The sequence below is a fragment of the Watersipora subatra genome, chromosome 3, assembly GCF_963576615.1.
Source record: "Watersipora subatra chromosome 3, tzWatSuba1.1, whole genome shotgun sequence".
Classification (NCBI taxonomy): Eukaryota; Metazoa; Bryozoa; class Gymnolaemata; order Cheilostomatida; family Watersiporidae; genus Watersipora; species Watersipora subatra.
Window position 1 is genome coordinate 38,730,916 of NC_088710.1, and position 26,647 is coordinate 38,757,562.

The 26,647-nt window shown below is 41.4% G+C and overlaps 1 protein-coding gene across 1 annotated transcript in view; it reads right to left on the reverse strand.

The window, feature by feature from the left end:
* Positions 1 to 356: 356 nt before the first annotated feature.
* Positions 357 to 26,647, reverse strand: part of LOC137390587 (protein retinal degeneration B-like) — a 122,734-nt gene continuing 96,443 nt past the window's right edge. Inside the window, exons 17-23 of the mRNA XM_068076916.1 lie at positions 10,970 to 11,118; positions 8,492 to 8,617; positions 8,111 to 8,376; positions 5,079 to 5,228; positions 3,405 to 3,588; positions 1,444 to 1,572; positions 357 to 902 (exon numbers count right to left, since the gene is read on the reverse strand). Coding sequence (XP_067933017.1) covers positions 564 to 902; positions 1,444 to 1,572; positions 3,405 to 3,588; positions 5,079 to 5,228; positions 8,111 to 8,376; positions 8,492 to 8,617; positions 10,970 to 11,118 — 1,343 coding nt within the window. The 3' untranslated portion in view covers positions 357 to 563. The remainder of the gene's footprint in view (positions 903 to 1,443; positions 1,573 to 3,404; positions 3,589 to 5,078; positions 5,229 to 8,110; positions 8,377 to 8,491; positions 8,618 to 10,969; positions 11,119 to 26,647) is intronic.

The following is a 26,647-nucleotide window of genomic DNA, read 5'->3' on the forward strand; positions in this document are numbered from 1 at the left end:
AATATCCATACATGTACATATATCCATACATGTATGTATATCCATACAATGTATAATATCCATACATGTACATATATCCATACATGTATGTATATCCATACAATGTATATATATCCATACAATGTATAATACCCATTCGATGTATAATATCCATACAATGTATAATACCCATACAATGTATATATATCCATACATGCACATGTATATATATTCATACAATGTATAATATCTATACATGTACATATATCCATACATGTATGTATATCCATACATGTATGTATATCCATACAATGTATAATACCCATAAAATGTATATATATATATATATATCCATACAACGTATAAGAAACGTCTGTTATGGTTTCACACAGCTGCCAAGATCACAATGAAATGACCAATAAAATGGCCACTAAAAGTATTGAATTGATGAATCAACATAAGTTGAATGAGACAAGTAGACAAAATGGGGATTACTTGACATTTCATGAGCTAATCAGCTACAGGTTATACGGAAATCAGTCATAAATATTTCATATTAACACAAAGGGCTAACTAGTTAGCCATCATGATGCTGAGTTAGACATCGAGTCTTCTGTCAGTTTTTGTAAGGCAACGAGTCTCGGAGAGCGACCTCTGACCTTACTGGAGTTACCTCCACCTCCTGCGGCTCCAGGATCTATGCTAGTGTTGCCACTGCGATCTATAGTTATTGCAGGAATGATATCACCACTGCACAAAGGATTGCTGCGTTGTTGCACTTTGCTAGCTGATTTTTTATACTTCTGCCCTGGGAGGAGGAATGACGACTTCTGGAGGAATAGACGGGCATTTCCAGTGGCGGGACGAATCTCTGAAGTGAGCTGTAGATTTTTAAGGTGAGTAGCATAGCCTTCTTCCAGAACCTTAAAGAATACAATAACTTTCTACAAATGAGATTTGTAAACCACAAACATCACTAACTCTGTATGACATCACTAACTCTGTATGACATCACTAACTCTGTATGACATCACTAACTCTGTATGACATCACTAACTCTGTATGACATCACTAACTCTGTATGACATCACTAACTCTGTATGACATCACTAACTCTGTATGACATCACTAACTCTGTATGACATCACTAACTCTGTATGACATCACTAACTCTGTATGACATCACTAACTCTGTATGACACCACTAACTCTGTATGATATCATTTATACTATCATATAATAAGTGGGTATTACTGGTGAAACTGCAGAGCCTTAAGAGTTCGAGATGTTCTACCAATAACACTGCAGTATCCTTCAAGATTATGAACAATGGTCAAACAAGCTCTCGACGAACCATCTCAACCTACTAAATACTTTAGTGTGCGCTGCCAACAATGACATCACAATAGACAAATATTCACTGTTTTCTGCACAATCATTGTATTGCCAGTTGCGGTTAATTACCTGGGAAATGGCATGAGCCTTCTTATGCACCTTGCCAACCACATAGATTCTCTTAGAGTCAAGGTTAAGTGATTGGTAGACAGCGATGTCCTTGTACGCTCCATATGCAGCCACTATATCTATGGATGACTGAAACGTAATGCATATATTACAATAGAAAACAAACCAAAAAGTAACTTTCAACAATTACTTTAAAAATAACTTCTTGTAATTTACGAAGTTTACTTAAAATTTAAGATTGGCTTTTGACAATAATACTCACACATACAGACAGCCTGCTGACAATAATACTCACACATACTGACAGCCTGTTGACAATAATACTCACACAAACAGACAGCCTGCTGACAATAATACTCACACATACAGACAGCCTGTTGACAATAATACTCACACAAACAGACAGCCTGCTGACAATAATACTCACACATACTGACAGCCTGTTGACAATAATACTCACACAAACAGACAGCCTGCTGACAATAATACTCACACATACAGACAGCCTGCTGACAATAATACTCACACATACAGACAGCCTGTTGACAATAATACTCACACATACAGACAGCCTGTTGACAATAATACTCACACATACAGACAGCCTGTGACAATAATACTCACACATACAGACAGCCTGTGACAATAATACTCATACATACAGACAGTCTGCTGACAATAATACTCGGCCATACAGACAACCTGTTGACATCATTACAAGCCTCTTCCACTATTTAATGCTATTAAAGATCCTGCTTTGCAATGGACAAAAAACGAATTGCTGCTTTTCCATAATTAAAAAGATTACACAAAAAGGAACATGCAGCAAATAAATGTTCAATACATTTATTTAACACAAGCATTAAACAATATTGTTTACGGTTAGTTCACACTATGTCGCCGTATCTCGGGGCTGATGCCACAATACTTCGGTGATTGTCGATGATAATGATGTTCACATTATTACAGACCATTCGCGTTTGCATCGGAAAATACTCTGTGACGCAGTGTTATCACCTTTTTTTAAAACTTTTGCGAAGAGACGTCTTTGTTTTCGCGTGCTAGAATAAAAAACTAGTCCCGCAGCGACTACCATAGACGGATATGAATAAATCTCGACATCCGCGACCGTGTACTACTATCGCCGAAATAGTTCACATTTGAAAGATGGTCGACGATGCTCGGCGAAATATCGGAAAAAATTTGACAGCTGCAAACTTTCTCAGTGTGTCCGCGATGCTTCGTCGATGCCATTGGTTCACAGTTCACATATTCGATGATGAACGCCGAAAGGAAAACGCTGACTAATGGCGATATAGTGTGAACCAGACTTTAATGTTCGTTGCTTCCATGATGGTGATGATAATGATGATGATATTGTAGTAATATGAAAATTGCCTCTATTTGCAGGTGTAATGCAACAGGCAGAAATTATTCAACATTTACATGTGTTGATATATGTACAGAGTAAGGCATGTTTTTAACGAAATAGAATGATTGACTGTCCCTCGTTTATGAGATGAGTATTTGGCATATATCTCTTCCATGAATTGTATTTCATCAACAGTGGCAAAATCCTCCACATTCATGGAAGACATAATAATTACAAGAAACAGTTAGAAGTGAAGACCTTATGTTGTTAGTAAACGAACTAAGTCCTTGATGCATCTCTTGTGTAGCGGAGGGACAAACCACATGAGCCTGAATTTATGAGGCGCACCCCATTCACATTAATCTTAGCCTAGCGTGGCAAATCCACGACTATACAAGACAATGCTCTTGTGGAGTGCACGCACAATCTAGTTGCACCATCCTGCGATTTCATAATTATTTGGTTCACATCAATCGCACACCTGCTTAAGTTTGCACAGCAGGGGGCAGCACCTAGCACGCCATCGCATGCCATACATACGACATTGGTCTAAACCAGGTCTTATGAAACACGTATTTGATAAGAATACCTCTTTTACGAGAGATTTAAGGTATTGGGCCTTCTGTTTCATTGGTTCAGCAGATACACCATCCATAAATGCGAGCATCCCATGGGGGAAATTATGCTGGGCAAGCCAAGTTCTCACTTTGCCGAGTTGCATGTCAGGCCTGGCTGAGATGTAAAGGATGCAGTAGCCTCTGTCTTGCCAGTATCTGTAAAAGGATATACGAGTCTTAAAATGTTTGTTACAGCAACCAACATTATTCTCTCACTTATCAACTTAAAATGTATGGAACCTTCTACAGCTGTTACTAATAGATAAGGGAAAAATGTTAAGTTGTAGTGCCGCTATCACCCTATATCAGTCTATTGCACAGTATATCAGTCTATAGCACACTATATCAGTTTAGAGCACACTATATCGGTCTATAACACACTATAGCACACTGTATTAGTCTATAGCACACTATATCAATCTATAGCACACTATATCAGTCTAGAGCACACTAAATCAGTCTATAACCCACTATATCAGTCTATAGCACATTATATCAGTCTATAGCACACTATATCAGTCTATAACTCACTATATCAGTCTATAGCACACTGTATCAGTCTATAGCACATTATATCAGTCTATAGCATGCTATATCAGTCTATAGCACATTATATCAGTCTATAACACACTATATCAGTCTATAGCACACTATTTCAGTCTATAACTCACTATATCAGTATATAGCACACTATATTAGTCTATAAAACACTATATCAGTCTATAGCACACTATATCAGTCTACAGCACACTATATCAGTCTATAGCACACTATACCAGTCTATAGCACATTATATCCGACTATATCACACTATATTAGTCTATAACACACTATATCAGTCTATAGCACACTATATCAGTCTACAGCAAACTATATCAGTCTATAGCACACTATACCAGTCTATAGCACATTATATCAGACTATATCACACTATATTAGTCTATAACACACTATATCAGTTTATAGCACAGTATATCAGTCTATATCACACTATATCAGACTATATCACACTATATCAGACTATTATAGAACACTATATCAGTCTGTAGCACACTATATCAGTCTATAGCCCACTATGTTTGTGGCAACATTATACCATTGCTTGTATTCTTACACAGCGGTACACAGAAGACTATGTTCCCAGTGTGTATCTAAAGAATTAGGTGAAATGATAGCCCACCCCTAACTATATTCCTGATACAACTTGTTTTCTTTTTACAAATATTAGGCTATTTTAATAAAAAACACTTTCTACGAGCTTTTGACAACAGAAAATGTTACAGTATTATTTCCTGCTCAGTACAAGAAACCTTTTGGTTAGTCGAGTAAACAAAAGTTGACTAGATAATGATAACAAGTGTATGTGTTGTTCATTGGTGTGCATTGCTGTTTGTGGGCAAACATGAGGATTATTCCATGTGAAAACTATTAGCAAAAATGAAGCTGTCTGCTTCTGGACCAGCTTTTGTAAAATAAGCACATTGTGCTGTCACACCTGCTTCAGGAGCTTTGAATACAATAAAAGACTTAGCCCTTAGTAGTTAGTGCACTCTTAGCACTTTCAATGACCAGCCATTTACTCTTATTAACAGTTCAGTGAACTCTAACTGCTTACATGCTAGTTTAACACCTTGGAGAAAACTGACCTAACGACATCGACAGCTCCTGGCCTAACTTTTGGGTCTTTTCCCATGATAGAAACACTGGCAGTAAATGAGCCATCAATGGAGAATAGAACAACATTGGTGTTGGGAGGGAGGACAAGAAGGGAGATATCCGTGAAGGTATGGTCACCTCTGCAATGAGACTGATAAAGTTACTAAGCAAGCATTTTAATATTATGAAAATTCAGTAGAACCAGTTGAGTCCATGTTTAAAGATTTTGCAACCATGCGGACCCGTTCCATCAAGGCCACGGAGGACCTGCTTTAACGGGTCCACATTAGCCTTGTTGGAACGGGTCCACATTAGCCTTGTTGGAACGGGTCCGCATTAGCCTTGTTGGAACGGGTCCACATTAGCCTTGTTGGAACGGGTCCCCATTAGCCTTGTTGGAACGGGTCCCTATTAGCCTTGTTGGAACAGTTTTCCCTAGTCTATCTTAGAAATGTATTTTAAGTGCTTATGAGATCGTAGTTACGAGACCGTACTTATGAGACTAGACTTATGAGACTGGACTTATGAGACCGTACTTATGAGACTGGACTTACGATACCGTACTTATGAGACTGGACTTACGAGACTGTACTTATGAGACCGTACTTATGAGACCGTACTTATGAGACCGTACTTATGAGACCGTACTTATGAGATTGGACTTACGAGACTGAACTTATGAGACTGGACTTACGAGACCGTACTTATGAGACCGTACTTATGAGACTAGACTTACGAGACTGGACTTATGAGACTAGACTTACGAGACCGTACTTATGAGACTGTACTTATGAGACCGTACTTACGAGACCGTACTTATGAGACCGTACTTATGAGACCGTACTTATGAGACTAGACTTACGAGACTGGACTTATGAGACTAGACTTACGAGACCGTACTTATGAGACTGGACTTACGAGACCGTACTTATGAGACTGGACTTACGAGACCGTACTTATGAGACTAGACTTACGAGACTGGACTTATGAGACTAGACTTACGAGACCGTACTTATAAGACTGGACTAACGAGACCGTACTTATGAGACTGGACTTACGAGACCGTACTTATGAGACCGTACTTATGAGACTGGACTTACGAGACCATACTTATGAGACTGGACTTACGAGACCGTACTTATGAGACTGTACTTATGAGACTGGACTTATGAGACCATACTTATGAGACTGGACTTATGAGACCGTACTTACGAGACCGTACTTATGAGACCGTACTTACGAGACCGTACTTACGAGACCGTACTTACGAGACCGTACTTATGAGACTAGACTTACGAGACTGGACTTATGAGACTAGACTTACGAGACCGTACTTATGAGACTGGACTTACGAGACCGTACTTATGAGACTGGACTTACGAGACCGTACTTATGAGACCGTACTTATGAGACTAGACTTACGAGACTGGACTTATGAGACTAGACTTACGAGACCGTACTTATGAGACTAGACTTACGAGACTGGACTTATGAGACTAGACTTATGAGACCGTACTTATGAGACTGGACTTACGAGACCGTACTTATGAGACCGTACTTATGAGACCGTACTTATGAGACCGTACTTATGAGACTGGACTTACGAGACTGTACTTATGAGACTGGACTTACGAGACCGTACTTAAAAGACCGTACTTATGAGACCGTACTTATGAGACTAGACTTACGAGACTGGACTTATGAGACTAGACTTACGAGACCGTACTTATGAGACTAGACTTACGAGACTGGACTTATGAGACTAGACTTACGAGACCGTACTTATGAGACTGGACTTACGAGACCGTACTTATGAGACTGGACTTACGAGACCGTACTTATGAGACTGGACTTACGAGACCGTACTTATGAGACTGGACTTATGAGACCGTACTTATGAGACTGGACTTACGAGACCGAACTTACGAGACCGTACTTACGAGACCGTACTTACGAGACCGGACTTACGAGACCGTACTTACGAGACCGTACTTACGAGACCGTACTTATGAGACTAGACTTACGAGACCGTACTTATGAGACTGTACTTATGAGACCGTACTTATGAGACCGTACTTATGAGACCGTACTTATGAGACTGGACTTACGAGACCGTACTTATGAGACTGGACTTACGAGACTGGACTTACGAGACTGTACTTACAAGACCGTACTTATGAGACTGGACTTATGAGACCGTACTTATGAGACCGTACTTATGAGATTGGACTTATGAAACTGGATTTATGAGACCGTACTTATGAGACCGTACTTATGAGACCGAACTTATGAGACCGTACTTATGAGACTAGACTTACGAGACCGTACTTATGAGACCGTACTTATGAGACTGGACTTATGAGACCGTACTTATGAGACCGTACTTATGAGACTGGACTTATGAGACCGTACTTATGAGACCGTACTTATGAGACTGGACTTACGAGACCGTACTTATGAGACTAGACTTACGAGACTGTACTTATGAGACTGGACTTACGAGACTGTACTTATGAGACTGGACTTACGAGACCGTACTTAAGAGACCGTACTTATGAGACCGTACTTATGAGACTGTACTTATGAGACTGGACTTATGAGACTGGACTTATGAGACCGTACTTATGAGACTGGACTTACGAGACCGTACTTATGAGACTAGACTTACGAGACCGTACTTACGAGACCGTACTTATGAGACCGTACTTATGAGACTGAACTTACGAGACCGTACTTATGAGACCGTACTTATGAGACTGTACTTATGAGACTGGACTTACGAGACTGTACTTATGAGACCGTACTTATGAGACTGGACTTATGAGACCGTACTTATGAGACCGTACTTATGAGACTGGACTTATGAGACTGGACTTATGAGACTGGACTTACAAGAATGTACGAGTTTATGAGACTGTACCCTACAGTAATTTTTAAGCAATGACCACATTTGAATGACCTACAGCCGAGTTATAAAAGCTCAACAGAAAGGACTCATTTTTCACGAGAGGGAGGGACGCACCTTACAACCATCTTAACCGGGTAGAGACCTTGCGGAAGACGATTCTCAATAGGTATCTGGAATGTTATCCTGCCATATTTGTCTGTGATGGATGTACCCATGTAGTCCCACTGCTTGCTATTCAAATCTCTGACTATATGCAAATCCACCTTCTCATTAGATAAAGTTACAAGGTCAAGAGGTCCGTACATGAACCTGGCTGAAATTCGTTGTGGTTTATCCTCAGTGACCAGCACATCATTACCACGGTGATTGGAAGCTATGTTCTGCAAAAAAACATTATTTCAATTACATACATATGCCATAAGATAACACATTTTGCTGCCGCAGAGTAACGCTTCACGATTCGAATTGTTCAGTCTACGTCAAGGCTGTCTGTACCTTAGTTTTTAGGGCAGTGCGCCTGTTCAACCACTTCTCTCTCGGTTGGTAAGGCTGAAAAAGTTGGCTCTCCGCTGTACTACCACTGGGCAGGTCGGCGGTAGTCACTCCATCATGAGCCAGTATCTATAAAAAATACCCGATCTTACATAGGTTGGAAGAAAAAAAATCATGGGATTTTACAGGCTAAAATCCTGTTTATTATTTCTTATTCTTAATACATTTTTACCAATTCTATTCATGCATCTTGCAAAAGTTATTTTATTTTGAATATTAGCTTAGAGTGAATTGATTTGTATTTTACGTCGATACACAGTTAAATCTCTACTTGCAATTACCTCAAGATGAAAATTTTCCTAAAAAAATGTAAGTTGAATTAGTATTCAAGTTTAACATGTTTGAAGTGTTTTTTTTGAAAGATTAATTTCATGAGTAACAGTGAAGAAGATGGTAAAAACTATGAATGGTGTAGCTAAAATAGAATTCTAATAAGAAATTTGGGTGTCAAACATTAAGATACATGAACTCTGGAGCCACAGTGAACTGAAGCGCTACCTCAGACAACCAGACTAGACTAAACTAACTAGAGTACTAGACAGACTTCTGCTGACTCTACTTTCAGGTTCCGCGTCTTGATTAGCCTTGCTATTAGGCACAGGGACCTCATCATCACCTTCCCTGGAGTGACATTTTTTTATTATATTTCTTTTGTTCATTTATACTGTGAGAAATACTCTTCATATTATTTTTGTAGTTATATTATAGATGAAAATAAACAAACAAACATTGAGCTATATTTGTAAAGCACATTGTGTAAAGAATCAAAACATAATTTTAATCAAGGTAACATTTTGCAAGTAATTATCTTGGTTAAGGCTGATCTTACAGAGAATTTTAGTAGATTTTATCAGAAAGTATCTACCTTTTTCACCAGTTGCAATTGTTTTTGATGTTTGAGGTGATCTGACTGTCAGGATGTTTCAAGATTAGAATTATTTCAAAACATCCCAATATCTCAAATTGCTAATTTAAGCAAAAAACAGTTCATGTGAGCAATGATATACAGCCCCCCAAGGATAGGCGACGGCTATCATATGGGTGGGGTTTAATGATCGTTGCTGTTAGGATTGTGCTAACCTGGGTTTCGGAGCTAACACAATTCTCGCGGGGCGATTGCATTGCCTTGTTAAGTTTTGGAAAACACGACTCGCTGTTATCGTGTCATTAGCTCATTCAGTCAGTAGGCCCCGCAATTCACAATAGAAATCGAATTTGGGCTATTTTACGATTGCGACTATTAATATCGCCAATGCTTGTGAATGGCAACTGACTGATCATAACGGAGACAATATTGGGCAACTATATTTATTTGACATCAAAAGAAACCAACAGATCAGTAAAATAACCACTATTGTTCATAATATTTGTAAACTTACAAGGGGCTTTATTCAGCATATTTGTTTGTTCGGGTGCCGTGTTCGGGTTCATCCCAACGGAGCTCGATCATTAAGCCCCGCCCACATGCTGCCCGTCGCCTAGCCTTGGGGGGGCTGTATATCATTGGTGTGAGCCAATTCCCACTTACCAGGTAAAATAAAGCTCATATGAACGAATTTCCACTTACCAGGTAAAACACAGCTTATATAAATGAATTTCCACTTACCGTGTAAAACAAAGCTCATATGAACAAAATTCCACTTACCAGATAAAATGAAGCTCATATGAACCAATTCATACTTATCAGGTAAAACACATCTCACATGAACGAATTTCCACATATCAGGTAAAACGCATGTGCATGAACGAATTCCCACGTATCAGGTAAAACGCATGTTCATGAATGAATTTCCACGTATCAGGTAAAACACAGCTCACATGAACGAATTTCCACTTACCAGGTAAAACACAGCTCACATGAACGAATTTCCACATAACAAGGTAAAACACAGCTCACATGAACGAAGTTCCACATATCGGGTAAAACACATCTCACATGAACCAAACTCATATAATTGCCCACCACTTTAACCCGTAAGAATGGATCAGTTCTATTCAAAAACTATTAAGCCAACTTATATCCCGTAACTGACTGCTGTAATTATGGTTACAACTGCCCTTTTTTTGGCTATACAAACTATATGTGGTGTCAAAACACACTCCTTTCACCTTTAGATGTAATCACATTGAAACGGAGCAGCTCAGGAGAATGCTTTTGGCTGAAACAGCATTCTCCTGGGCTTTGCTGAAACAATCATTCTTCAAAGTCTAATAAAAAAGTATTTTACATTAATATGCCTTGCTACGAATACAAAACCAAAATACAAATCTCATTGACGTACTAACGATGCAGCAAAAACAGTGCAAGAAATAAAATTGAAGTGAAACCTTGCACGAAACTAGCTAGGATATACAACAGACGTGGCTAAGTTGAAAAAGGGAAAATATGTGCATCCAGAGTTGAACTTTCGACAGACTTACCTGGCGTAAAATAAAGCTAACTGCATCCAGAGACTCCCAGAAGCTGGCATGGAACAGGTGAGGCAACGCATTCGTAGGAAAGTGAGTCAGAGCATCAGGACAGTACATCGCGTAGTCCAGTCTTTTGTTGCCCCACCACTTCCTGGCAACTACATGTAAGAGAAACATAGTCTAATGTAGTCCAGTCTTTTGTTGCCTGGCCACTTCCTGGCAACTACATGTAAGAGAAACCTAGTCTAGCGTAGTCCAGTCTTTTGTTGCCCCACCACTTCCTGGCAACTACATGTAAGAGAAACCTAGTCTAACATAGTCCAGTCTTTTGTTGCCCCACCACTTCCTAGCAACTACATGTAAGAGAAACCTAGTCTAACATAGTCCAGTCTTTTGTTGCCCCACCACTTCCTGGCAACTACGTGTAAGAGAAACCTAGTCTAGCGTAGTCCAGTCTTTTGTTGCCCCACCACTTCCTGGCAACTACATGTAAGAGAAACCTAGTCTAACATAGTCCAGTCTTTTGTTGCCCCACCACTTCCTGGCAACTACATGTAAAAGAAACCTAGTCTAACTAGAAGCATAAGTCTAATCATAATATTCAGTGTATGGCTGCAGTGTATGGCTGCAGCGTATGGCTGCAGCGTATGGCTGCAGCGTGTGGCTGCAGCGTGTGGCTGCAGCGTGTGGCTGCAGCGTGTGGCTGCAGCGTATGGCTGCAGCGTATGGCTGCAGCGTATGGCTGCAGTGTATGGCTGCAGTGTGTGGCTGCAGTGAATGGCTGCAGTGTATGGCTGCAGCGTATGGCTGCAGTGTGTGGCTGCAGTGTATGGCTGCAGCGTATGGCTGCAGTGTGTGGCTGCAGTGTATGGCTGCAGTGTATGGCTGCAGTGTGTGGCTGCAGTGTATGGCTGCAGTGTATGGCTGCAGTGTGTGGCTGCAGTGTATGGCTGCAGTGTGTGGCTGCAGTGTATGGCTGCAGCGTGTGGCTGCAGCGTGTGGCTGCAGCGTGTGGCTGCAGCGTGTGGCTGCAGCGTGTGGCTGCAGCGTGTGGCTGCAGCGTGTGGCTGCAGCGTGTGGCTGCAGCGTGTGGCTGCAGGGTGTGGCTGCAGTGTATGGCTGCAATGTGTGGCTGCAGTGTATGGCTGCAGCGTATGGCTGCAGCGTATGGCTGCAGCGTATGGCTGCAGCGTATGGCTGCAGCGTATGGCTGCAGCGTGTGGCTGCAGCGTGTGGCTGCAGCGTGTGGCTGCAGCGTGTGGCTGCAGTGTATGGCTGCCGTGTGTGGCTGCAGCGTGTGGCTGCAGCGTATGGCTGCAGCGTGTGGCTGCAGTGTATGGCTGCAGTGTATGGCTGCAGCGTGTGGCTGCAGCGTATGGCTGCAGCGTATGGCTGCAGTGTATGGCTGCAGTGTATGGCTGCAGTGTGTGGCTGCAGTGTATGGCTGCAGTGTATGGCTGCAGTGTATGGCTGCAGCGTATGGCTGCAGTGTATGGCTGCAGCGTATGGCTGCAGTGTGTGGCTGCAGTGTATGGCTGCAGTGTGTGGCTGCAGTGTATGGCTGCAGTGTGTGGCTGCAGTGTATGGCTGCAGTGTATGGCTGCAGTGTATGGCTGCAGTGTGTGGCTGCAGTGTGTGGCTGCAGTGTATGGCTGCAGGGTATGGCTGCAGTGTATGGCTGCAGTGTATGGCTGCAGTGTGTGGCTGCAGTGTATGGCTGCAGTGTATGGCTGCAGTGTATGGCTGCAGTGTGTGGCTGCAGTGTGTGGCTGCAGTGTATGGCTGCAGGGTATGGCTGCAGTGTGTGGCTGCAGTGTGTGGCTGCAGTGTATGGCTGCAGTGTATGGCTGCAGTGTGTGGCTGCAGTGTATGGCTGCAGTGTATGGCTGCAGTGTATGGCTGCAGTGTATGGCTGCAGTGTGTGGCTGCAGTGTATGGCTGCAGTGTATAACTGCAGTGTGTGTAATTTTTAAAGTACTGACTTTAAAAAGAATGAGGGATGTTGACCACGTTAAATAATGTCTCACGGATACTGAAATATCTGTGGGATATAATGACCAATGCTCAAGGACAAGGGAATGTTGAAATCTTCAGCAAAAACGCAATAAAATGTTCAGGTAGAACACAATGAGATGCTCAGGTAGAACACAATGATATGCTCAGGTAGAATACAATGGGATGCTCAGGTATACAATGATATGCTCAGGTAGAATACAATGGGATGCTCAGGTAGAATACAATGATATGCTCAGGTAGAATACAATGGGATGCTCAGGTAGAATACAATGAGATGTTCAGGTAGAATACAATGGGATGCTCAGGTAGAATACAATGGGATGCTCAGGTAGAATACAATGGGATGCTCAGGTAGAATACAATGGGATGCTCAGGTAGAATACAATGATATGCTCAGGTAGAACACAATGAGATGCTCAGGTAGAATACAATGAGATGCTCAGGTAGAATACAATGAGATGCTCAGGTAGAATACAATGAGATGCTCAGGTAGAATACAATGGGATGCTCAGGTAGAATACAATGAGATGCTCAGGTAGAATACAATGGGATACTCAGGTAGAACACAATGGGATACTCAGGTAGAATACAATGGGATGCTCAGGTAGAATACAATGGGATGCTCAGGTAGAATACAATGGGATGCTCAGGTATACAATGAGATGCTCAGGTAGAATACAATGAGATGCTCAGGTAGAATACAATGGGATGCTCAGGTATACAATGAGATGCTCAGGTAGAATACAATGAGATGCTCAGGTAGAATACAATGAGATGCTCAGGTAGAATACAATGAGATGCTCAGGTAGAATACAATGAGATGCTCAGGTAGAACACAATGAGATGCTCAGGTAGAATACAATGGGATGCTCAGGTAGAATACAATGAGATGCTCAGGTAGAATACAATGGGATGCTCAGGTAGAATACAATGGGATGCTCAGGTAGAATACAATGAGATGCTCAGGTAGAACACAATGAGATGCTCAGGTAGAATACAATGGGATGCTCAGGTAGAATACAATGAGATGCTCAGGTAGAATACAATGAGATGCTCAGGTAGAACACAATGGGATGCTCAGGTAGAACACAATGAGATGCTCAGGTAGAATACAATGAGATGCTCAGGTAGAATACAATGGGATGCTCAGGTAGAATACAATGAGATGCTCAGGTAGAATACAATGAGATGCTCAGGTAGAATACAATGAGATGCTCAGGTAGAACACAATGAGATGCTCAGGTAGAATACAATGAGATGCTCAGGTAGAATACAATGAGATGCTCAGGTAGAATACAATGAGATGCTCAGGTAGAATACAATGAGATGCTCAGGTAGAATACAATGGGATGCTCAGGTAGAATACAATGATATGCTCAGGTAGAACACAATGAGATGCTCAGGTAGAATACAATGAGATGCTCAGGTAGAATACAATGGGATGCTCAGGTAGAATACAATGAGATGCTCAGGTAGAATACAATGGGATGCTCAGGTAGAATACAATGGGATGCTCAGGTATACAATGAGATGCTCAGGTAGAATACAATGAGATGCTCAGGTAGAATACAATGAGATGCTCAGGTAGAATACAATGAGATGCTCAGGTAGAATACAATGGGATGCTCAGGTAGAATACAATGGGATGCTCAGGTAGAATACAATGGGATGCTCAGGTATACAATGAGATGCTCAGGTAGAATACAATGAGATGCTCAGGTAGAATACAATGAGATGCTCAGGTAGAATACAATGAGATGCTCAGGTAGAATACAATGAGATGCTCAGGTAGAATACAATGGGATGCTCAGGTAGAATACAATGGGATGCTCAGGTAGAATACAATGAGATGCTCAGGTAGAATACAATGAGATGCTCAGGTAGAATACAATGGGATGCTCAGGTAGAATACAATGATATGCTCAGGTAGAACACAATGAGATGCTCAGGTAGAATACAATGAGATGCTCAGGTAGAATACAATGAGATGCTCAGGTAGAATACAATGGGATGCTCAGGTAGAATACAATGAGATGCTCAGGTAGAACACAATGGGATGCTCAGGTAGAACACAATGAGATGCTCAGGTAGAATACAATGGGATGCTCAGGTAGAATACAATGAGATGCTCAGGTAGAATACAATGATATGCTCAGGTAGAACACAATGGGATGCTCAGGTAGAACACAATGGGATGCTCAGGTAGAATACAATGGGATGCTCAGGTAGAATACAATGAGATGCTCAGGTAGAATACAATGAGATGCTCAGGTAGAATACAATGGGATGCTCAGGTAGAATACAATGAGATGCTCAGGTAGAACACAATGAGATGCTCAGGTAGAATACAATGGGATGCTCAGGTAGAACACAATGGGATACTCAGGTAGAATACAATGGGATGCTCAGGTAGAATACAATGGGATGCTCAGGTATACAATGAGATGCTCAGGTAGAACACAATGATATGCTCAGGTAGAATACAATGGGATGCTCAGGTATACAATGAGATGCTCAGGTAGAATACAATGGGATGCTCAGGTAGAACACAATGAGATGCTCAGGTAGAACACAATGAGATGCTCAGGTAGAATACAATGGGATGCTCAGGTAGAATACAATGAGATGCTCAGGTAGAACACAATGAGATGCTCAGGTAGAATACAATGAGATGCTCAGGTAGAATACAATGAGATGCTCAGGTAGAACACAATGAGATGCTCAGGTAGAACACAATGATATGCTCAGGTAGAATACAATGATATGCTCAGGTAGAATACAATGGGATGCTCAGGTATACAATGAGATGCTCAGGTAGAACACAATGATATGCTCAGGTAGAATACAATGGGATGCTCAGGTATACAATGAGATGCTCAGGTAGAATACAATGGGATGCTCAGGTAGAACACAATGAGATGCTCAGGTAGAACACAATGAGATGCTCAGGTAGAACACAATGAGATGCTCAGGTAGAATACAATGGGATGCTCAGGTAGAACACAATGGGATGCTCAGGTAGAATACAATGGGATGCTCAGGTAGAATACAATGGGATGCTCAGGTAGAATACAATGAGATGCTCAGGTAGAACACAATGGGATGCTCAGGTAGAACACAATGAGATGCTCAGGTAGAATACAATGGGATGCTCAGGTAGAATACAATGAGATGCTCAGGTAGAACACAATGAGATGCTCAGGTAGAACACAATGATATACTCAGGTAGAACACAATGGGATGCTCAGGTAGAATACAATGAGATGCTCAGGTAGAACACAATGAGATGCTCAGGTAGAATACAATGGGATGCTCAGGTAGAATACAATGAGATGCTCAGGTAGAATACAATGGGATGCTCAGGTAGAATACAATGGGATGCTCAGGTAGAATACAATGGGATGCTCAGGTAGAACACAATGAGATGCTCAGGTAGAACACAATGATATGCTCAGGTAGAATACAATGGGATGCTCAGGTAGAATACAATGAGATGCTCAGGTAGAATACAATGGGATGCTCAGGTAGAATACAATGGGATGCTCAGGTAGAACACAATGATATGCTCAGGTAGAATACAATGGGATGCTCAGGTAGAACACAATGATATGCTCAGGTAGAATACAATGATATGCTCAGGTAGAATACAATGGGATGCTCAGGTAGAACACAATGATATGCTCAGGTAGAATACAATGAGATGCTCAGGTAGAATACAATGGGATGCTCAGGTAGAATACAATGGGATGCTCAGGTAGAATACAATGAGATGCTCAGGTAGAATACAATGATATGCTCAGGTAGAATACAATGGGATGCTCAGGTAGAACACAATGAGATGCTCAGGTAGAACACAATGAGATGCTCAGGTAGAATACAATGAGATGCTCAGGTAGAACACAATGAGATGCTCAGGTAGAATACAATGAGATGCTCAGGTAGAACACAATAAGATGCTCAGGTAGAACACAATGAGATGCTCAGGTAGAACACAATGAGATGCTCAGGTAGAATACAATGAGATGCTCAGGTAGAATACAATGAGATGCTCAGGTAGAATACAATGGGATGCTCAGGTAGAATACAATGAGATGCTCAGGTAGAACACAATGATATGCTCAGGTAGAATACAATGGGATGCTCAGGTAGAATACAATGAGATGCTCAGGTAGAATACAATGAGATGCTCAGGTAGAACACAATGGGATGCTCAGGTAGAATACAATGAGATGCTCAGGTAGAATACAATGAGATGCTCAGGTAGAATACAATGGGATGCTCAGGTAGAATACAATGATATGCTCAGGTAGAACACAATGAGATGCTCAGGTAGAACACAATGAGATGCTCAGGTAGAACACAATGAGATGCTCAGGTAGAACACAATGAGATACTCAGGTAGAATACAATGGGATGCTCAGGTATACAATGGGATGCTCAGGTAGAATTCAATGGGATGCTCAGGTAGAATACAATGGGATGCTCAGGTAGAATACAATGAGATGCTCAGGTAGAATACAATGGGATGCTCAGGTAGAATACAATGAGATGCTCAGGTAGAATACAATGAGATGCTCAGGTAGAATACAATGAGATGCTCAGGTAGAACACAATGAGATGCTCAGGTAGAATACAATGATATGCTCAGGTAGAATACAATGAGATGCTCAGGTAGAATACAATGGGATGCTCAGGTAGAATACAATGAGATGCTCAGGTAGAATACAATGAGATGCTCAGGTAGAATACAATGAGATGCTCAGGTAGAATACAATGGGATGCTCAGGTAGAATACAATGAGATGCTCAGGTAGAATACAATGGGATGCTCAGGTAGAATACAATGATATGCTCAGGTAGAATACAATGAGATGCTCAGGTAGAATACAATGGGATGCTCAGGTAGAATACAATGAGATGCTCAGGTAGAATACAATGGGATGCTCAGGTAGAATACAATGAGATGCTCAGGTAGAATACAATGAGATGCTCAGGTAGAATACAATGGGATGCTCAGGTAGAATACAATGAGATGCTCAGGTAGAATACAATGGGATGCTCAGGTAGAATACAATGAGATGCTCAGGTAGAATACAATGGGATGCTCAGGTAGAATACAATGAGATGCTCAGGTAGAATACAATGGGATGCTCAGGTAGAACACAATGAGATGCTCAGGTAGAACACAATGAGATGCTCAGGTAGAACACAATGAGATGCTCAGGTAGAACACAATGAGATACTCAGGTAGAATACAATGGGATGCTCAGGTAGAATACAATGAGATGCTCAGGTAGAATACAATGATATGCTCAGGTAGAACACAATGAGATGCTCAGGTAGAACACAATGAGATGCTCAGGTAGAACACAATGGGATGCTCAGGTAGAATACAATGAGATGCTCAGGTAGAATACAATGAGATACTCAGGTAGAACACAATGAGATGCTCAGGTAGAACACAATGAGATGCTCAGGTAGAATACAATGGGATGCTCAGGTAGAATACAATGGGATGCTCAGGTATACAATGAGATGCTCAGGTAGAACACAATGATATGCTCAGGTAGAATACAATGGGATGCTCAGGTATACAATGGGATGCTCAGGTAGAATTCAATGGGATGCTCAGGTAGAATACAATGGGATGCTCAGGTAGAATACAATGAGATGCTCAGGTAGAATACAATGGGATGCTCAGGTAGAATACAATGAGATGCTCAGGTAGAATACAATGGGATGCTCAGGTAGAATACAATGAGATGCTCAGGTAGAATACAATGAGATGCTCAGGTAGAATACAATGATATGCTCAGGTAGAACACAATGAGATGCTCAGGTAGAACACAATGAGATGCTCAGGTAGAATACAATGATATGCTCAGGTAGAATACAATGAGATGCTCAGGTAGAATACAATGGGATGCTCAGGTAGAATACAATGAGATGCTCAGGTAGAATACAATGGGATGCTCAGGTAGAATACAATGAGATGCTCAGGTAGAATACAATGGGATGCTCAGGTAGAATACAATGATATGCTCAGGTAGAACACAATGAGATGCTCAGGTAGAATACAATGAGATGCTCAGGTAGAACACAATGAGATGCTCAGGTAGAACACAATGAGATGCTCAGGTAGAATACAATGAGATGCTCAGGTAGAATACAATGGGATGCTCAGGTAGAATACAATGGGATGCTCAGGTAGAACACAATGATATACTCAGGTAGACAACAATGAGATGCTCAGGTAGAATACAATGGGATGCTCAGGTAGAATACAATGAGATGCTCAGGTAGAATACAATGATATGCTCAGGTAGAATACAATGATATGCTCAGGTAGAACACAATGAGATGCTCAGGTAGAACACAATGAGATGCTCAGGTAGAACACAATGAGATGCTCAGGTAGAATACAATGAGATACTCAGGTAGAATACAATGGGATGCTCAGGTAGAACACAATGGGATGCTCAGGTAGAACACAATGGGATGCTCAGGTAGAATACAATGGGATGCTCAGGTAGAACACAATGAGATGCTCAGGTAGAACACAATGAGATGCTCAGGTAGAACACAATGAGATGCTCAGGTAGAACACAATGATATGCTCAGGTAGAATACAATGGGATGCTCAGGTAGAATACAATGGGATGCTCAGGTAGAATACAATGGGATGCTCAGGTAGAATACAATGGGATGCTCAGGTAGAATACAATGGGATGCTCAGGTAGAATACAATGGGATGCTCAGGTATACAATGAGATGCTCAGGTAGAACACAATGATATGCTCAGGTAGAATACAATGGGATGCTCAGGTATACAATGGGATGCTCAGGTAGAATACAATGGGATGCTCAGGTATACAATGAGATGCTCAGGTAGAACACAATGATATGCTCAGGTAGAATACAATGGGATGCTCAGGTATACAATGAGATGCTCAGGTAGAATACAATGGGATGCTCAGGTAGAATACAATGGGATGCTCAGGTAGAACACAATGAGATGCTCAGGTAGAACACAATGAGATGCTCAGGTAGAACACAATGAGATGCTCAGGTAGAATACAATGAGATACTCAGGTAGAATACAATGATATGCTCAGGTAGAACACAATGATATACTCAGGTAGACAACAATGAGATGCTCAGGTAGAATACAATGGGATGCTCAGGTAGAATACAATGAGATGCTCAGGTAGAATACAATGATATGCTCAGGTAGAACACAATGAGATGCTCAGGTAGAACACAATGAGATGCTCAGGTAGAACACAATGAGATGCTCAGGTAGAATACAATGAGATACTCAGGTAGAATACAATGGGATGCTCAGGTAGAACACAATGGGATGCTCAGGTAGAACACAATGGGATGCTCAGGTAGAATACAATGGGATGCTCAGGTAGAACACAATGAGATGCTCAGGTAGAACACAATGAGATGCTCAGGTAGAACACAATGAGATGCTCAGGTAGAACACAATGATATGCTCAGGTAGAATACAATGGGATGCTCAGGTAGAATACAATGGGATGCTCAGGTAGAATACAATGGGATGCTCAGGTAGAATACAATGGGATGCTCAGGTAGAATACAATGGGATGCTCAGGTAGAATACAATGGGATGCTCAGGTATACAATGAGATGCTCAGGTAGAACACAATGATATGCTCAGGTAGAATACAATGGGATGCTCAGGTATACAATGGGATGCTCAGGTAGAATACAATGGGATGCTCAGGTATACAATGAGATGCTCAGGTAGAACACAATGATATGCTCAGGTAGAATACAATGGGATGCTCAGGTATACAATGAGATGCTCAGGTAGAATACAATGGGATGCTCAGGTAGAACACAATGAGATGCTCAGGTAGAATACAATGGGATGCTCAGGTAGAATACAATGAGATGCTCAGGTAGAACACAATGAGATGCTCAGGTAGAATACAATGGGATGCTCAGGTAGAATACAATGAGATGCTCAGGTAGAACACAATGAGATGCTCAGGTAGAATACAATGGGATGCTCAGGTAGAATACAATGAGATGCTCAGGTAGAACACAATGGGATGCTCAGGTAGAATACAATGAGATGCTCAGGTAGAATACAATGGGATGCTCAGGTAGAATACAATGAGATGCTCAGGTAGAACACAATGATATGCTCAGGTAGAATACAATGAGATGCTCAGGTAGAATACAATGAGATGCTCAGGTAGAACACAATGAGATGCTCAGGTAGAATACAATGGGATGCTCAGGTAGAACACAATGAGATGCTCAGGTAGAACACAATGATATGCTCAGGTAGAATACAATGAGATGCTCAGGTAGAATACAATGAGATGCTCAGGTAGAACACAATGGGATGCTCAGGTAGAATACAATGGGATGCTCAGGTAGAACACAATGAGATGCTCAGGTAGAATACAATGGGATGCTCAGGTAGAATACAATGAGATGCTCAGGTAGAACACAATGATATGCTCAGGTAGAATACAATGAGATGCTCAGGTAGAATACAATGAGATGCTCAGGTAGAACACAATGAGATGCTCAGGTAGAATACAATGAGATGCTCAGGTAGAATTCAATGGGATGCTCAGGTAGAATACAATGGGATGCTCAGGTAGAATACAATGGGATGCTCAGGTAGAATACAATGAGATGCTCAGGTAGAATACAATGGGATGCTCAGGTAGAATACAATGGGATGCTCAGGTAGAATACAATGAGATGCTCAGGTAGAACACAATGATATGCTCAGGTAGAATACAATGAGATGCTCAGGTAGAATACAATGAGATGCTCAGGTAGAACACAATGAGATGCTCAGGTAGAATACAATGGGATGCTCAGGTAGAATACAATGATATGCTCAGGTAGAATACAATGAGATGCTCAGGTAGAATACAATGAGATGCTCAGGTAGAATTCAATGGGATGCTCAGGTAGAACACAATGAGATGCTCAGGTAGAATACAATGGGATGCTCAGGTAGAATACAATGATATGCTCAGGTAGAATACAATGAGATGCTCAGGTAGAATACAATGAGATGCTCAGGTAGAATTCAATGGGATGCTCAGGTAGAACACAATGAGATGCTCAGGTAGAATACAATGAGATGCTCAGGTAGAATACAATGGGATGCTCAGGTAGAATACAATGAGATGCTCAGGTAGAACACAATGATATGCTCAGGTAGAATACAATGAGATGCTCAGGTAGAATACAATGAGATGCTCAGGTAGAACACAATGAGATGCTCAGGTAGAATACAATGGGATGCTCAGGTAGAATACAATGAGATGCTCAGGTAGAACACGATGATATGCTCAGGTAGAATACAATGAGATGCTCAGGTAGAATACAATGAGATGCTCAGGTAGAATTCAATGGGATGCTCAGGTAGAACACAATGATATGCTCAGGTAGAATACAATGAGATGCTCAGGTAGAATACAATGGGATGCTCAGGTAGAACACAATGAGATGCTCAGGTAGAACACAATGAGATGCTCAGGTAGAATACAATGGGATGCTCAGGTAGAATACAATGGGATGCTCAGGTAGAATACAATGATATGCTCAGGTAGAATACAATGAGATGCTCAGGTAGAATACAATGAGATGCTCAGGTAGAACACAATGGGATGCTCAGGTAGAATACAATGGGATGCTCAGGTAGAATACAATGGGAAGCTCAGGTAGAATACAATGATATGCTCAGGTATACAATGGGATGCTCAGGTAGAACACAATGGGATGCTCAGGTAGAATACAATGATATGCTCAGGTAGAATACAATGATATGCTCAGGTAGAACACAATGGGATGCTCAGGTAGAATACAATGGGATGCTCAGGTAGAATACAATGGGATGCTCAGGTAGAACACAATGGGATGCTCAGGTAGAACACAATGGGATGCTCAGGTAGAATACAATGGGATGCTCAGGTAGAATACAATGAGATGCTCAGGTAGAACACAATGGGATGCTCAGGTAGAACACAATGAGATGCTCAGGTAGAATACAATGGGATGCTCAGGTATACAATGAGATGCTCAGGTAGAATACAATGGGATGCTCAGGTAGAATACAATGATATGCTCAGGTAGAATACAATGGGATGCTCAGGTAGAATACAATGGGATGCTCAGGTAGAATACAATGGGATGCTCAGGTATACAATGAGATGCTCAGGTAGAATACAATGGGATGCTCAGGTAGAATACAATGAGATGCTCAGGTAGAACACAATGAGATGTTCAGGTAGAATACAATGGGATGCTCAGGTAGAACACAATGATATGCTCAGGTAGAATACAATGGGATGCTCAGGTATACAATGAGATGCTCAGGTAGAATACAATGGGATGCTCAGGTAGAATACAATGATATGCTCAGGTAGAATACAATGATATACTCAGGTAGAACACAATGGGATGCTCAGGTAGAATACAATGGGATGCTCAGGTAGAATACAATGGGATGCTCAGGTAGAATACAATGATATGCTCAGGTAGAACACAATGGGATGCTCAGGTAGAATACAATGGGATGCTCAGGTAGAACACAATGGGATGCTCAGGTAGAATACAATGGGATGCTCAGGTAGAATACAATGAGATGCTCAGGTAGAACACAATGGGATGCTCAGGTAGAACACAATGAGATGCTCAGGTAGAATACAATGGGATGCTCAGGTAGAATACAATGAGATGCTCAGGTAGAACACAATGAGATGTTCAGGTAGAATACAATGGGATGCTCAGGTAGAATACAATGGGATGCTCAGGTAGAATACAATGATATGCTCAGGTAGAACACAATGGGATGCTCAGGTAGAACACAATGGGATGCTCAGGTAGAATACAATGGGATGCTCAGGTAGAATACAATGAGATGCTCAGGTAGAATACAATGAGATGCTCAGGTAGAATACAATGGGATGCTCAGGTAGAACACAATGAGATGCTCAGGTAGAATACAATGAGATGCTCAGGTAGAATACAATGGGATGCTCAGGTAGAATACAATGGGATGCTCAGGTAGAATACAATGGGATGCTCAGGTAGAACACAATGAGATGCTCAGGTAGAATACAATGAGATGCTCAGGTAGAATACAATGATATGCTCAGGTAGAATACAATGGGATGCTCAGGTAGAATACAATGAGATGCTCAGGTAGAACACAATGGGATACTCAGGTAGAACACAATGGGATGCTCAGGTAGAACACAATGAGATGCTCAGGTAGAATACAATGGGATGCTCAGGTAGAATACAATGGGATGCTCAGGTAGAATACAATGAGATGCTCAGGTAGAACACAATGAGATGTTCAGGTAGAATACAATGGGATGCTCAGGTAGAATACAATGGGATGCTCAGGTAGAATACAATGATATGCTCAGGTAGAACACAATGGGATGCTCAGGTAGAACACAATGGGATGCTCAGGTAGAATACAATGGGATGCTCAGGTAGAATACAATGAGATGCTCAGGTAGAATACAATGAGATGCTCAGGTAGAATACAATGGGATGCTCAGGTAGAACACAATGAGATGCTCAGGTAGAATACAATGAGATGCTCAGGTAGAATACAATGAGATGCTCAGGTAGAATACAATGAGATGCTCAGGTAGAATACAATGGGATGCTCAGGTAGAACACAATGAGATGCTCAGGTAGAATACAATGGGATGCTCAGGTAGAACACAATGAAATGCTCAGGTAGAATACAATGAGATGCTCAGGTAGAACACAATGGGATACACAGGTAGAATACAATGGGATGCTCAGGTAGAACACAATGAGATGCTCAGGTAGAATACAATGAGATGCTCAGGTAGAATACAATGGGATGCTCAGGTAGAATACAATGGGATGCTCAGGTAGAATACAATGAGATGCTCAGGTAGAATACAATGAGATGCTCAGGTAGAATACAATGATATGCTCAGGTAGAATACAATGAGATGCTCAGGTAGAATACAATGAGATGCTCAGGTAGAATACAATGAGATGCTCAGGTAGAATACAATGATATGCTCAGGTAGAACACAATGGGATGCTCAGGTAGAATACAATGAGATGCTCAGGTAGAATACAATGAGATGCTCAGGTAGAATACAATGGGATGCTCAGGTAGAATACAATGGGATGCTCAGGTAGAATACAATGGGATGCTCAGGTAGAATACAATGAGATGCTCAGGTAGAATACAATGGGATGCTCAGGTAGAATACAATGGGATGCTCAGGTATACAATGAGATGCTCAGGTAGAATACAATGAGATGCTCAGGTAGAATACAATGAGATGCTCAGGTAGAATACAATGAGATGCTCAGGTAGAATACAATGGGATGCTCAGGTAGAATACAATGGGATGCTCAGGTAGAATACAATGGGATGCTCAGGTATACAATGAGATGCTCAGGTAGAATACAATGAGATGCTCAGGTAGAATACAATGAGATGCTCAGGTAGAATACAATGAGATGCTCAGGTAGAGTACAATGAGATGCTCAGGTAGAATACAATGGGATGCTCAGGTAGAATACAATGGGATGCTCAGGTAGAATACAATGAGATGCTCAGGTAGAATACAATGAGATGCTCAGGTAGAATACAATGGGATGCTCAGGTAGAATACAATGATATGCTCAGGTAGAACACAATGAGATGCTCAGGTAGAATACAATGAGATGCTCAGGTAGAATACAATGAGATGCTCAGGTAGAATACAATGGGATGCTCAGGTAGAATACAATGAGATGCTCAGGTAGAACACAATGATATGCTCAGGTAGAACACAATGATATGCTCAGGTAGAATACAATGGGATGCTCAGGTAGAACACAATGAGATGCTCAGGTAGAATACAATGGGATGCTCAGGTATACAATGGGATGCTCAGGTAGAACACAATGAGATGCTCAGGTAGAATACAATGAGATGCTCAGGTAGAATACAATGAGATGCTCAGGTAGAATACAATGAGATGCTCAGGTAGAATACAATGAGATGCTCAGGTAGAATACAATGAGATGCTCAGGTAGAATACAATGGGATGCTCAGGTAGAATACAATGGGATGCTCAGGTAGAATACAATGGGATGCTCAGGTAGAATACAATGGGATGCTCAGGTAGAATACAATGGGATGCTCAGGTATACAATGAGATGCTCAGGTAGAATACAATGGGATGCTCAGGTAGAACACAATGATATGCTCAGGTAGAATACAATGATATGCTCAGGTAGAACACAATGAGATGCTCAGGTAGAATACAATGAGATGCTCAGGTAGAATACAATGGGATGCTCAGGTAGAATACAATGATATACTCAGGTAGACAACAATGGGATGCTCAGGTAGAATACAATGGGATGCTCAGGTAGAATACAATGGGATGCTCAGGTAGAATACAATGGGATGATCAGGTATACAATGAGATGCTCAGGTAGAATACAATGGGATGCTCAGGTATACAATGAGATGCTCAGGTAGAATACAATGGGATGCTCAGGTAGAACACAATGATATGCTCAGGTAGAATACAATGATATGCTCAGGTAGAACACAATGAGATGCTCAGGTAGAATACAATGAGATGCTCAGGTAGAATACAATGGGATGCTC